The sequence below is a fragment of the Carlito syrichta genome, unplaced genomic scaffold (assembly GCF_000164805.1).
Source record: "Carlito syrichta isolate Samal-C Ts95f unplaced genomic scaffold, Tarsius_syrichta-2.0.1 Scaffold144209, whole genome shotgun sequence".
NCBI lineage: Eukaryota > Metazoa > Chordata > Mammalia > Primates > Tarsiidae > Carlito > Carlito syrichta.
The window spans coordinates 20,589-31,624 of NW_007088305.1; the positions used below are offsets into that span (position 1 = coordinate 20,589).

At 58.7% G+C, this 11,036-nt stretch overlaps 1 protein-coding gene across 1 annotated transcript in view; it reads right to left on the reverse strand.

Annotated features, from left to right (window-relative positions):
• The window catches only part of SLC4A1 (solute carrier family 4 member 1 (Diego blood group)), a 19,015-nt gene that overhangs the window by 897 nt on the left and 7,082 nt on the right, over positions 1-11,036 (reverse strand). The window contains exons 5-18 of the mRNA XM_008050337.1: positions 10,472-10,652; positions 10,251-10,386; positions 9,772-9,895; positions 9,548-9,632; positions 9,203-9,384; positions 8,483-8,693; positions 8,094-8,306; positions 7,785-7,933; positions 7,469-7,663; positions 5,092-5,265; positions 4,601-4,690; positions 3,670-3,836; positions 1,749-2,002; positions 26-195 (exon numbers count right to left, since the gene is read on the reverse strand). Of these exons, the coding sequence (XP_008048528.1) occupies positions 26-195; positions 1,749-2,002; positions 3,670-3,836; positions 4,601-4,690; positions 5,092-5,265; positions 7,469-7,663; positions 7,785-7,933; positions 8,094-8,306; positions 8,483-8,693; positions 9,203-9,384; positions 9,548-9,632; positions 9,772-9,895; positions 10,251-10,386; positions 10,472-10,652 (2,331 nt within the window). The remainder of the gene's footprint in view (positions 1-25; positions 196-1,748; positions 2,003-3,669; positions 3,837-4,600; positions 4,691-5,091; positions 5,266-7,468; positions 7,664-7,784; positions 7,934-8,093; positions 8,307-8,482; positions 8,694-9,202; positions 9,385-9,547; positions 9,633-9,771; positions 9,896-10,250; positions 10,387-10,471; positions 10,653-11,036) is intronic.

The following is an 11,036-nucleotide window of genomic DNA, read 5'->3' on the forward strand; positions in this document are numbered from 1 at the left end:
GCCCCCCATGGGGGCAGCAGCCTACCCTCTTGACGTAGGGCACGTCCGGGTGGTACTTGGGCGGCTTGAGCAGCAGCAGGATGCGGTCGAAGAGCTGGATGCCGCTGAGCGACGTGACGCCCATGTAGAGGAAGATGCCGAACAGCACGGCCAGTGGGATGCGGGACAGGATGGGCTCCATGAGGATGGACAGACCTGCGGGAGCCGGGTGTCAGCCCAGCACCCGGACTGCGGGGCTGGGAGCAAGCCACAGGCACCGGTGTGGCCTTTCTAGGGTCCTTTTTTTGTGAATCGGAATCTCATCCCGTCACCCAGGCTGGAGGGCGGTGGCACGCTCACAGCCACTGCAGCCTCGACCTAAGGGGCTCAAATGATCCTTCCGCCTCAGGCTTCCGAGCAGTTGGAATTACAGGAGTGTGCCACCATGCCCAGCTAATTTTTTTTTTATTTATTGTAAAGATGAGGTCTCGCCATGTTGCCCAGGCTGGTCTCGAACCCCTGGGCTCAGGCAATCCTCTCACTGGATCACAAGCGTGAGCCACCAGGGTGAGCCACCGTGCCTGGCCAAGGTTCTTTTATTCATTTATTTATTTATTTATTTTTAAAATTTTATTTATTTATTTTTTTTGAGTTGGAGTCTCACTCTGTTGCCCAGACCGGAGTGCAGTGGCATACTCCCGGCCACCGCGGCCTCCACCTGCTGGGCTCCGGCGATCCTTCCCCCTCAGCCTTCCAAGTAGCTGGAACTACAGGCGCATGCTACCATGCCTGGCTAATATTTGATTTATTGTAGAGATGAGGTCTCACCAAGTTGCCCAGGCGGGTCTTGAACCTTTGGGCTCAGGCAATCCACTCACCTCGGCCTCCCAAAGTGCTGGGATTACAGGCTGAGCCACCGAGCCCAGCCTCCTTTTATTTTTTAAGAGACGGAGTCTTCCTGTATTGCCCAGGCTGGCCTCAGACTCCTGAGCACATGAGATCCTCCCACCTCAGCCTCCCCAAGTGCAGGGATGACAGCTCTGAGTCAGTGGGCCCAGTCTTCCAGAGTCCCCTTAATAGGTACACAACACCAGTTTATGAATGAGGAAACAGGTTCAGAGATGTGAACAGCCTGCCCATGGCCACACAGCAGGAGGATTGTCAAATTCTGGCCCTCCTGACATAAGCCCACTCCCTTTACCCAACGGGAGCCACAGAATCCCAGTATGGAATGCCACCTCACCCTCCACCCATCTAAATCTGAACCCTCCTTCAAGTCACATGACTTGACCTCCTTTAAGGACCTCCCCTGACCGCTCCATCAGCTGCCAGGGCACTGCCCACACTGAACCCTGGGAGTCACCCCAGTGACCCTCTGACTTCTGACAGCACCCCTTGTGTTTGCCACAGAGCAGCCGAGCTGGAAGAGGGCTCGGGGGCATCTGATGAACCCTCTAACTGAGCAGACGGGAAACTGAGACCCAGAGACCAGGATGCTGGCTAGCAGCAGGGCAGGGCTGGAGCCCCCCTCACCGAGCACTGAACGGCTGGCCGTGCCCAGAGGCAGCTCGGCCTGAGAAGGCCACAGGGGTGGAGGCCCCTCCCACCGCTGCTGACACCTATCCTGGGGCCCCAGCCCTGCCCACGTGTGAATGAGGGAGCCTGGTGGAGGATGAGATGTGGCACCTGGCTGCAGGGTGGGCGGGGCCAGAGGGGCCGCTGAACCCCGGGGGTGGGGGTGGGCTGGAGGCGGGGCGGCTGTCACTCACCCACGAGCACAGAGACCAAGAGCCCACTGATCCGCTGCTCCTTGACCTCCTGGATCTGGGCTGCTGCCCCTGGAGTGCTGGCCTTGCCCATGACGGTGAGGGCGTTGGCATGTGTGACGGAGCGCACTGTGGTGGCGCTGAGCCAGGGCATCCCGAAGAGGGCAGCCACCCCGCCCATGCCCACCACCAGCAGCAGGTCCAGGTGGAAGCCGGAGCCCTTGACCATCTTGCGCTCGGGCTTGCTGACGATCAGCCTGAGGGGAGGTCAGGGCTGAGCGAGGGTCTGCCCCTCCCCCACCCTCTCCTTCCTTCTCTGTCCTTGGGTCCCTGTGCTTCCGTTTTGGCGTCTGTGCCCAACCTCTTTGAGACCCTCGCTCCCCGACTACCCACCCATCCTGAGAATCCAGACTCTGAGAGCAGAGGTGACAGGCTGTGAAGCCTCAGCCCCTGGAGTTTTGCTTGGCAGCTGTTCTAGGATCCAACACCTGAATTTTTTTTTTTTTGAGTCAGAGTCTCACTCTTGTCACCCAGGCTGGAGTGCAGTGGCATGCTTATGGCCACCACAGCCTTAACCTGCTGGGCTCAGGCGGTCCCTCTGCCTCAGGCTTCCAAGTAGCTAGAACTACAGACATGTGCCACCATGCCTAGCTAATTTTTTTTTTTTTTTTGAGTTGGAGTCTCACTTCTTTGCCCAGGCTGGAGTTCAGTGGCACACTCACGGCCACCCCAGCGTCAACTCGCTGGGCTCCAGTGATCCTTCCGCCTCAGCCTTCCAAGTAGCTGGAATTACAGGCACGCGCTACCATGCTCAGCTAATTTTTTGATTTACCGTAGAGATGAGGTCTTGGCAAGTGGCCCAGGTGGGTCTCGAACCTGCAGGCTCAGGCAATCCACTCACCTCGGCCTCCCAAAGTGCTGGGATTACAGGCTGAACCACCAAGCCCGGCCTAATTTCTTATTTTATTGTAGAGACGAGGTCTTGCCAAGTTGTCTGGGCGGGTCTCGAACCTGTGGGCTCAGGCAATCCACTCGCCTCTGCCTCCCAAAGTGCTGGGATTACAGGCTGAGACACCGAGCCCAGCTAATTTTTTGAGTTATTGTAGAGACGAGGTCTCACCAAATTGCCCAGGCTGGTCTCAAACCCTGGGCTCGGGCAATCCTCTCCCCTCTGCCTCCCAAAGTGCTGGAATTACAGGCATGAGCAACCACTCCCAGCTTGGCACCTGATTTTATAGTTCTTACCTTGCACTCTGTGTCTTAAAAAGAGCTCTCCATATTATATGGTTTTAGGTCCCACAGACCTGGACCTGGCCGGACACGGTGGTTCACATCTGTAATCCCAGCGTTTTTTTTGTTTTTTGTTTTTTGAGTTGGAGTCTCACTCTGTCTATCACCCAGACTAGAGTACAGTGGCACACTCCCGGCCACCACAGCCTCGACCTGCTGGGCTCCAACGATCCTTCCGCCTCAGCCTTCCAAGTAGCTGGAACTACAGGTGCGCTCTACCACGCCCGGCTATTTATTGTACCACACCTGATTTATTGTAGAGATGAGGTCTCACCAAGTTGCCCGGGCGGGTCTCGAACCCGCGGGCCCTGGCAATCCACTCACCTTGCCCTCCCAAAGCACGGGATTACAGGCTGAGCCACCGAGCCCAGCAATCCCAGCGTTTTGGGAGGCTGAGGCGAGAGAATCACTTGAAGCCAGGGGTTCGAGAGCAGCCTGGGCAACAAAGTGAGACCCAGCCTCTACCAAAAACAAAAACAAATAAGCAAAAAACCCTGGACCTGCCCCTGGCCGCTCAGCACTGCTCTGGTGAGAGTGACACACCCGCAGGGACCATCTTGCAGTCAGGGGTCTCTCGCCTGCCTGGAGCCTGCCCCTGTCTCCGCCTCTGACCCTCCCAGGCCCGGTCTCTTACGTGGTGATCTGAGACTCCAGGAATATGAGGATGAAGACCAGCAGCGCAGGCAAGGCAGAGCCAAACATCATCCAGATGGGGAAGGGAGAGAACAAGCCCAGCGGGTGGATGACCCAGCCCCGTGCGGAGGAGTTGGACACCTTGAGGCCGTCGGGCACCGACAGTTTCTGTTGGGGGGTGCAGCGGGTGAGAACACCAAGGCAGGGTCCTAGGGGTCAGGGAGCTGAGCCGGGGGCACTTGGGAACTTTAGTCATTTTAGGGATGGGGTCTCACTCTGTCACCCAGACAGGAGTGCAGTGGCATGATCATAGCTCGCCACAGCCTTGAACTTCTGGGCTCAAGCAATCCTCCCACCTCAGTTGCTCCAGTAGCTGGGACTACAGGTATGCACCACCACACTCGGATAATTTTTTTTTTTTTGGTGGAGAACATGGGGTCTTGCTATATTGCCCAGGCTGGTCTCGAACTCCTCACCTCAAGTGGTCCTCCCACCTCAGCCTCCTAAAGTACTGGGGATTACAGACGTGAGGTACCGTATCAGCCGGGAACTTACTTTATTGAGCACCTGCTGTGTACCCAGTCACTGCACTAATTCTTTTACATCCATCTGCTTGTCTCCACTTTACAGATGAGGAAACAGGATCAGAGAGGTTACGTAGCCTGCCCCACTTCACACAGTTACTTGGTGGCAGAGCTGAGAGTCATAACCAGATATGCCTGGCTTGAAAGAAGACTTTTTCCTACGACCCTGGATCAAGGAGTGAAGAGGAGAGCCTGACCTGGCCCCTTGCTTTGGCTAGTGGTCCTGTGGGGCTGTGGAAAGAATGTGGCGATCCCCTGGAGGTGGGCAGGGGTGGAGGTGGTCCCAGCTGGGGCCATCAGACGGGGGAAGCTGCCCAGGAGGGCTTGAGAGCTGGGAGGAGGCGTCACCTGGGTGTAGGTGTCCTTGATGAAGGAATCCACCAGGACCATGATCAGGATGGAGATGGGGACCCCAAAGTCCCCGATGACCCGACGCAGCTGGGGACAGGCGAAAAGACCAGTGTCAGCGCCCAGCTGCTCCCACCGCCTGCCCTCCTTCCTGCCCCGTGTCCACCCAGTGGGCCCTGTTCTTCCCAGGGGACCCACAGCCCTCACTGCCCAGTGCTGCACCCCAGCTACACAGGCCTCCTTTCCTCCTCCCCTGGCCCAGACCTACCCCGGGTGCCACAACTTCTCCAGCCCCTCCCAAGGACTGTCGTTGGGTTCCCAACTCGGACATGCCGAGACGGGGAGAGGGCTGGCCTGCAGAGTGAAGCCTTGGGTGTAGGAGAGGCCGGGGAGGCCTGGGATTTGGAGAGAAGGGGAGCTGAGGGCACCATGGGGCCGGGGGAGCCCTTGACAGTGTCGGTAAGCACAGGTGGGGGGAGTGGGGTGCTGACCTTGCCGGGGAAGTAGGAGCTGTTTTTGAATTTGCGCAGCATCATGGCAAAGAAGAAGGTGCCGGCCATGAGCACAAGGGAGAGCAAGGCTGTGTTGGGCAGGGGGCCCCGAGGTTTGGGCACCAGCGACACGTTGTAGTCATAATCCCTCTGCAGTGGGTGATCCTGGAAGATCTGCAGCAGAAAACCAAGGCATCCTGTTCCCTCCCAGCCTTTGCTTGGGTTGGAAAGGATTGGCTAAATCTACTCAACACCGCTATCCATTTATTCATCATCCATTATCTATCTATCCATCCAACTATCCATCATCCATCCATCCATTCGAACATCCACTGCCAATCCGTCTATCACCCACCATCCATCCTTCCATCCAACCACACATTTGTTGTCCATGCATTCATCATCCATCCGTCTATCCATTCATTGCCAATCTATCCATCCGTCATCCATCATCCATCCAACCATCCATGCATTCACCATCCATCCATCCATCATTCATCCATCCATCCATCCATCCATCCATCAATCATCTGTCATCCATCTTCTATCCAGCCATCTTCTCCCTCAACATGGTAACTGAGGGAAATGGGATTCTAGAGCTTGGTTTTCAGGGATGAAGACCGGCCAGGCTTGAGTGGGGTGGGCCATGGAGGCCGTGAGTATATGCGTGTGCACCCAGAGCCTGGGAGACCTGAGAAGAGTGGAGGACAGGAAATAAGTTCCAGGGAGGTTTCTGAAAAGGGCTTAAGAGACCTGGACAAGCCGGGCTCGGTGGCTCGGCCTGTAATCCCACGCCTTGGGAGGCCGAGGTGAGTGGATTGCCTGAGTCCACGGGTTCGAGACCCGCCTGGGCAACTTGGTGAGACCTCATCTTTACAATAAATTTTTAAAAAATTAGCCGGGTGTGCTAGCGCGCGCCTGTAGTTCCAGCTACTTGGAAGGCTGAGGCGGAAGGATCGCCGGAGCCCAGCAGGTCGAGGCTGCGGTGGCTGGGAGCAGCCACTGCACTCCAGTCTATGCGACAGAGTAAGACTCACACTCAAAAAAAAAAAAAAGACCTGGACAAGGAGAGACCCACCAACCAAGAGAATCAAGAGACAGCACGTAGGGCCCACCTTTCCTCCAAATGAGATGCAGACGGAGGCCAGCACAGCTTAACATGATAGGAGCAAGCTGAGGGGTGGGCGCTCTGGCCACAAGGCCCAGGGTCCTTTTTCTTTTTTTGTATCAGAGTCTCACTCTGTCACCTGGGCTGGGGTGCAGAGGCATGCTCATGGCCACCGCAGCTCCAACCTGCTAGGTTCAGGTGATTCTTCTGCCTCAGCCTTCCAAGTCGCTGGAACTACAGGTGTGTGCCACCTCTCCCAGGTAATTTTATGATTTATTGTAGAGATAGGGTCTCGCCATGTTGCTCAGACTGGTCTTGGACCCCTGAGCTCAGGCAATCCTCTTGCCTCGGCTTCCCAAAGTACTGGAATTCTAGGCCTGAGCCACTGTGCTCGGTTAGGCCCAGGGCTCTTGAGGACAAGTTCAGGAAGGGAGTGGGGGACTTCAGGGCCTCCAGAGCCCCCTGACCCTCACTGTGCTCAGTTTCACTCACATACATGGGTCATATCATGTGCGGTCACATCCCTGGACACATGCACACAGAGGTGCCCTCGTGTGCGTTCATGGTGTAGTCATAGCAAGAATGCTGGGTCCTAGGCAGCAGGCACCAAAACATGTGCAGTCATGGCCAACACAGCTGTGTAGTCCTGTGTGCAGGCGTGTGACCCACACAGACACATACGTTGCCACAGTCATATGCACTGTTACATGGTTATGTACACAGGTGGAAACAAGTCCACACAGATGCTATACAGACATGTGTGCAAGGACACACAGAGTCACATGGCCTTTTTTTGGGGGGTAGTTGGAGTCTCACTCTTTCACCCAGGCTGGAGTGGCACGCTCACGGTCACCCAGCATCGAACTGCTGGGCTCAGGCAATCCTTCCGCTTCAGCCTTCCAAGTAGCCAGAACTACAGGCATGCGCCACCATGCCTGGCTATTACTATTATTATTATTATTTTAGAGACAGGGTCTCTCTCTGTCAACCAGGCTACAGTGCATAGCTCACTACAGCCTTCAGCTCCTGGGCACAGGCGATCCTTCCACCTCAGCCTTCTGAGTAGCTGAGACTACAGGCTTGAGCCACCATGGCCAGTTCGTTGTTTAATTTTTTGTATGTTGCTATATTACCCTGGCTGGTCTTGAATTACTGGGCTCAAGCGATCCTCCCACCGTGGCCTCCCAAAGTACTGAGACTTCAGGCATGAGCCAGCGCTCCCAGGCCCCCCCAGCTTCCCACGTGTGTCCGCACCCCCGTGGGTCCCACCTTGACCAGCTTGGAGAAGGTCTCGTAGATGAAGATGAGGGAGATGAGGAAGGAGAAGATCTCCTGGGTGTAACGGGAGATGAAGCGAACCAGGAAGCTGCCCTCGAAGGCCACCACCAGCACCACCAGCAGGATGAGCCAGAAGCCGATCCAGGCGCGGCCCACAATGTACTCCAGTTTGTTGCTCTCGCAGAACTGGGAGGGGAGTGGGGAGGGGCAAAGGGAGGCGTCAGACCCACAGGGCCTCTGGCACCAGATGGGTGGGGCTGGGCCCAGTTGCAGCGTCAGGGCCGGAGTGGGGCAGGGGCCCAGCTACCGAGTAGAAGGCTTCCTCAAACACCAGTAGGGGTCCGGAGAAGCCCACCACCAGCAGGGGCTGTGCCCCCAGCAGGGCGAAGAGGACCCCCTGCACGGCAGTGGAGATGAGGAGCTCCGACACGCCCATCTGGTTCCGGGTCTTTTCTCCTGTGGGCAGAAGTCACAGTGAGGTCAAGGTCAGGAGGCGATAGGGCAGGTCATGGGCGGGCTGACAGGTCTGGAACATCAGATGGGGTCAGAAGTTGGGGTGGAAGCAGAGGCCAGAGGGCGGGAGGTAAGGGTCCGAGGGACCGGCATCGGCACTGACCCAGGAGGCCGCCAAAGGTGATGGCGGGTGACAGGGCGGCAAAGTAGATGAAGATGACAGCAGCCAGGACCTGGGGGCTGAGGGCGTCTGTGATGTCACTCAGATAGTGCGGGTAGCGGCGCCGGATGTCACGCGCCAGGCCCCCAAAGAGCCGGCCTGTCCGCTGCAGAGGGTCGTCTGGGCCCCCAGGGGCTCCTGGGCCGCCATTCAAGTCTGTGGTGGAGGATGGGCACCGTCGGAGGGGCGGCAGGGGGAGGTGCGGGGGAGGGGCACGGAGGGAGCGCCGGCAGAAGGGTGTTGGCTGAAGACGGAGAGATGGAAACTGTGCGTGGGGGGAGGGGCTGGCTCTGAGGGTCACTGGGGCTCAGAAAGCTGGGTAGGGCGGGTACCTAGGCCCTTGTAGAAGCCGGGGTCTGGCTTGGCGGGGCTGGGCAGGTAGCGCTTCCGAAGCAGTTCTCTCTGCACGGGCACGAGGTTAAGCAGGGCCTGCTCCGAGGGGACGTCCGTCGGGGGCAGCACCAGGCTGCAGTCCAGGAAGCCCTCCAGGGAGCGCACCAGCTCCCCCCGGCTCTGGGCCAGGTAGGCATCCGTGCGGAACACCTGGGGGCAGGAAAGAAGGTCAGGGCTGCCCAGCCCATTGAATGAAAGGACCCCAGGAGTCCACAGCTGGGAACCAGAACCCTCTCACCCGGCTGCACACCCGCCCCCGCTGCCCGCCTGGTGGCCAGGCAGGAACTGCTCTTCCCACCCGACTCCCCACTAAGAAGGGGCTTTGGGAGACAGACAGGGGTCCTGCGTGGGGCAAGGAGAGGAACTAAGGTCACCCAGGTGGGTCAGGTAGACCAGACAGCACTCGAGCCGACTGGGCCAGACCACGCCAGGTAGGACCATGTCTGATTGGGTCAGACCAGCCAGGCCAGAGTAAAGCAGATGAAACCAGCCGGGCCAGATCAGACAGAACTGGGCAAGACGTCCCGCCAGGCAGGATGTAAGCAGCCAGATTAGACCCAACGGGTCAGACCAGTGAACCCCAAGGAACCGAGCCAGCCCAGGCCGCAGAGGGGCCGCAGCCCCCCTGACAGCTCCCTGGCCCTGCAGTCCCTCCTTACCCTCTCTGACATGAGGGTGGCGGCAGCCCGGCCAAGCTGGGTATAGTCGGTGTGGGGAGCCTCGGGTCCCAGCAGGACAAAGAGGAAGCGCACGGGGATGGGCAGCTCCATGGCCTCCAGCTCTGTGGCCTCCTGCAGCCGAACGAAGCCCAGCACCGGATGCTCCAGGAAGGCAGCGCGGCCTGTCGAGGTGATGAGGTGGTCAGGCCGGGCTGAGGGAGCACGGGAGGTGGGGGGGACTCAAGCGCGGGGCTGTGGGAGTCTAGGAAAGGCTAGGGGATGGTGGCTGGGGTGTGAGACAGAGGTGGGGCGTGTGGAGGGCGAGGGAGAGACCCCAGCTCTCACCCACGAGCACCAGGGTGGCTTCTGAATCCGGGGGAATCTTTTCCAGAATTCCAGATGGTGTGCGCCCTTCTGCGGCCCCCTCTCCCTGTGGGGAAGGAAGGTGTTGAGGGGAGTCCCCGGGCCACACCGGGTGTCCAGCCCCTTCCTCCCTTCCCCAGCCTCACTGCTACTGTGTTCGGGTTAGGCCTTGAGCTCTCCCTGCACACCCCCCTGTGCAGCCTCACCTGCTCACAGAAGAGCCGAGTCTCCAGGGAGGGGTGCTGGGGGAGCAGAGGTTGTGAAGGGTCCCCAGAGCGTGTCAGGACTGTGGGCTTCACACCCCCCAGGGCCTCAAGGTCTCCAGCATGACTGCAGGACACACGGGGACATGGGCTGAGTAAGCTGTTCAGGCTAAGCACGTGGTGGGAGAGATTGGGGTAGACACCAAGTGGACCTCCCAGACCAGATGAGGGAGGAAGGAGAATCAGAGTGAGTGGCCTCTGCCTGGAGGGATTAGGCAGGATCCTTAGAGTGAATAGAGGAAAGGGCCCCCAGTGTCCATCCTCCTAGGGACCAGCGGCCTCTGACTCTGAGCCTGAGACACGGCCACCACGTCAGAGGGGTCAGAAGTGGGAACCCATCTGGCCCGGGAGGGGCTGCCTGGGCCCCTGGGAGAGCTGGGGGCAGGGAGGCTGGGAAAGTGGGCCCCAGCGGGCAGGGGAACCTGTGTTTGAGCAGCAGGGCCCGGAGCAGCTCCTCTCGGTCCTGAGGCCGAATCTGCTCCTCGAAGATGAATCTGTCCAGCAGTTGGTTGGCCACTCCAGCCAGGGAGGTCTCCGGCAGGTCCAGGAGGACAGTGCCTGTAGGCAGTGGAGGGGTGAACTGGGTGACTGGAGCCCAGTCCCCCAACAGACCTCTCCCATGCAGGGGTCCCTGGGGACTCACCCTTGGCGAAGACTCTCTGCAGCTCCAGGAGGCTCCAGAAGGTGAGGTAAGACAGGTGCGGGCGGCCCCAGGCCCCATTCTCCCCCAGGTTCTCCTCCAGCCGCACCCAGCGCGCCGCCTCCATCCACCGCAGCTCCTGGTTCGTCGTGTCCATCACCAGCTCCTGCAGCTCCACATAGACCTGCAGACCCACAGCTTGATTGAGTGCATAGGCCATGGGCAGGGCTGCGGGGGGTGGACTCCACCCCTAGCAGCTCAAGAGAGACTCGTAGGCCGGGCCCAGTGGCTCACGCCCGTCATCCCAACACTTTGAGAGTGGAGGTGAGAGGATTGCCTGACCCCAGGGGTTCGAGACCAGTCTGGGCAACTTGGCGAGACCTCATCTCTACAAGAAATCAAAAATTAGCCGGGTGTGGTGACGCATGTCTGTGGTTCCAGCTACTTGGAATGCTGAGGTGGAAGGATCGCCTGAGTCCAGCAGGTCGAGTCTGTGGTGGCTGTGAGTGTGCCACTGCACTCCAGCCTGGGCAACAGTGAGACCCTGACTCAAAAAAAAAAAAAAAAA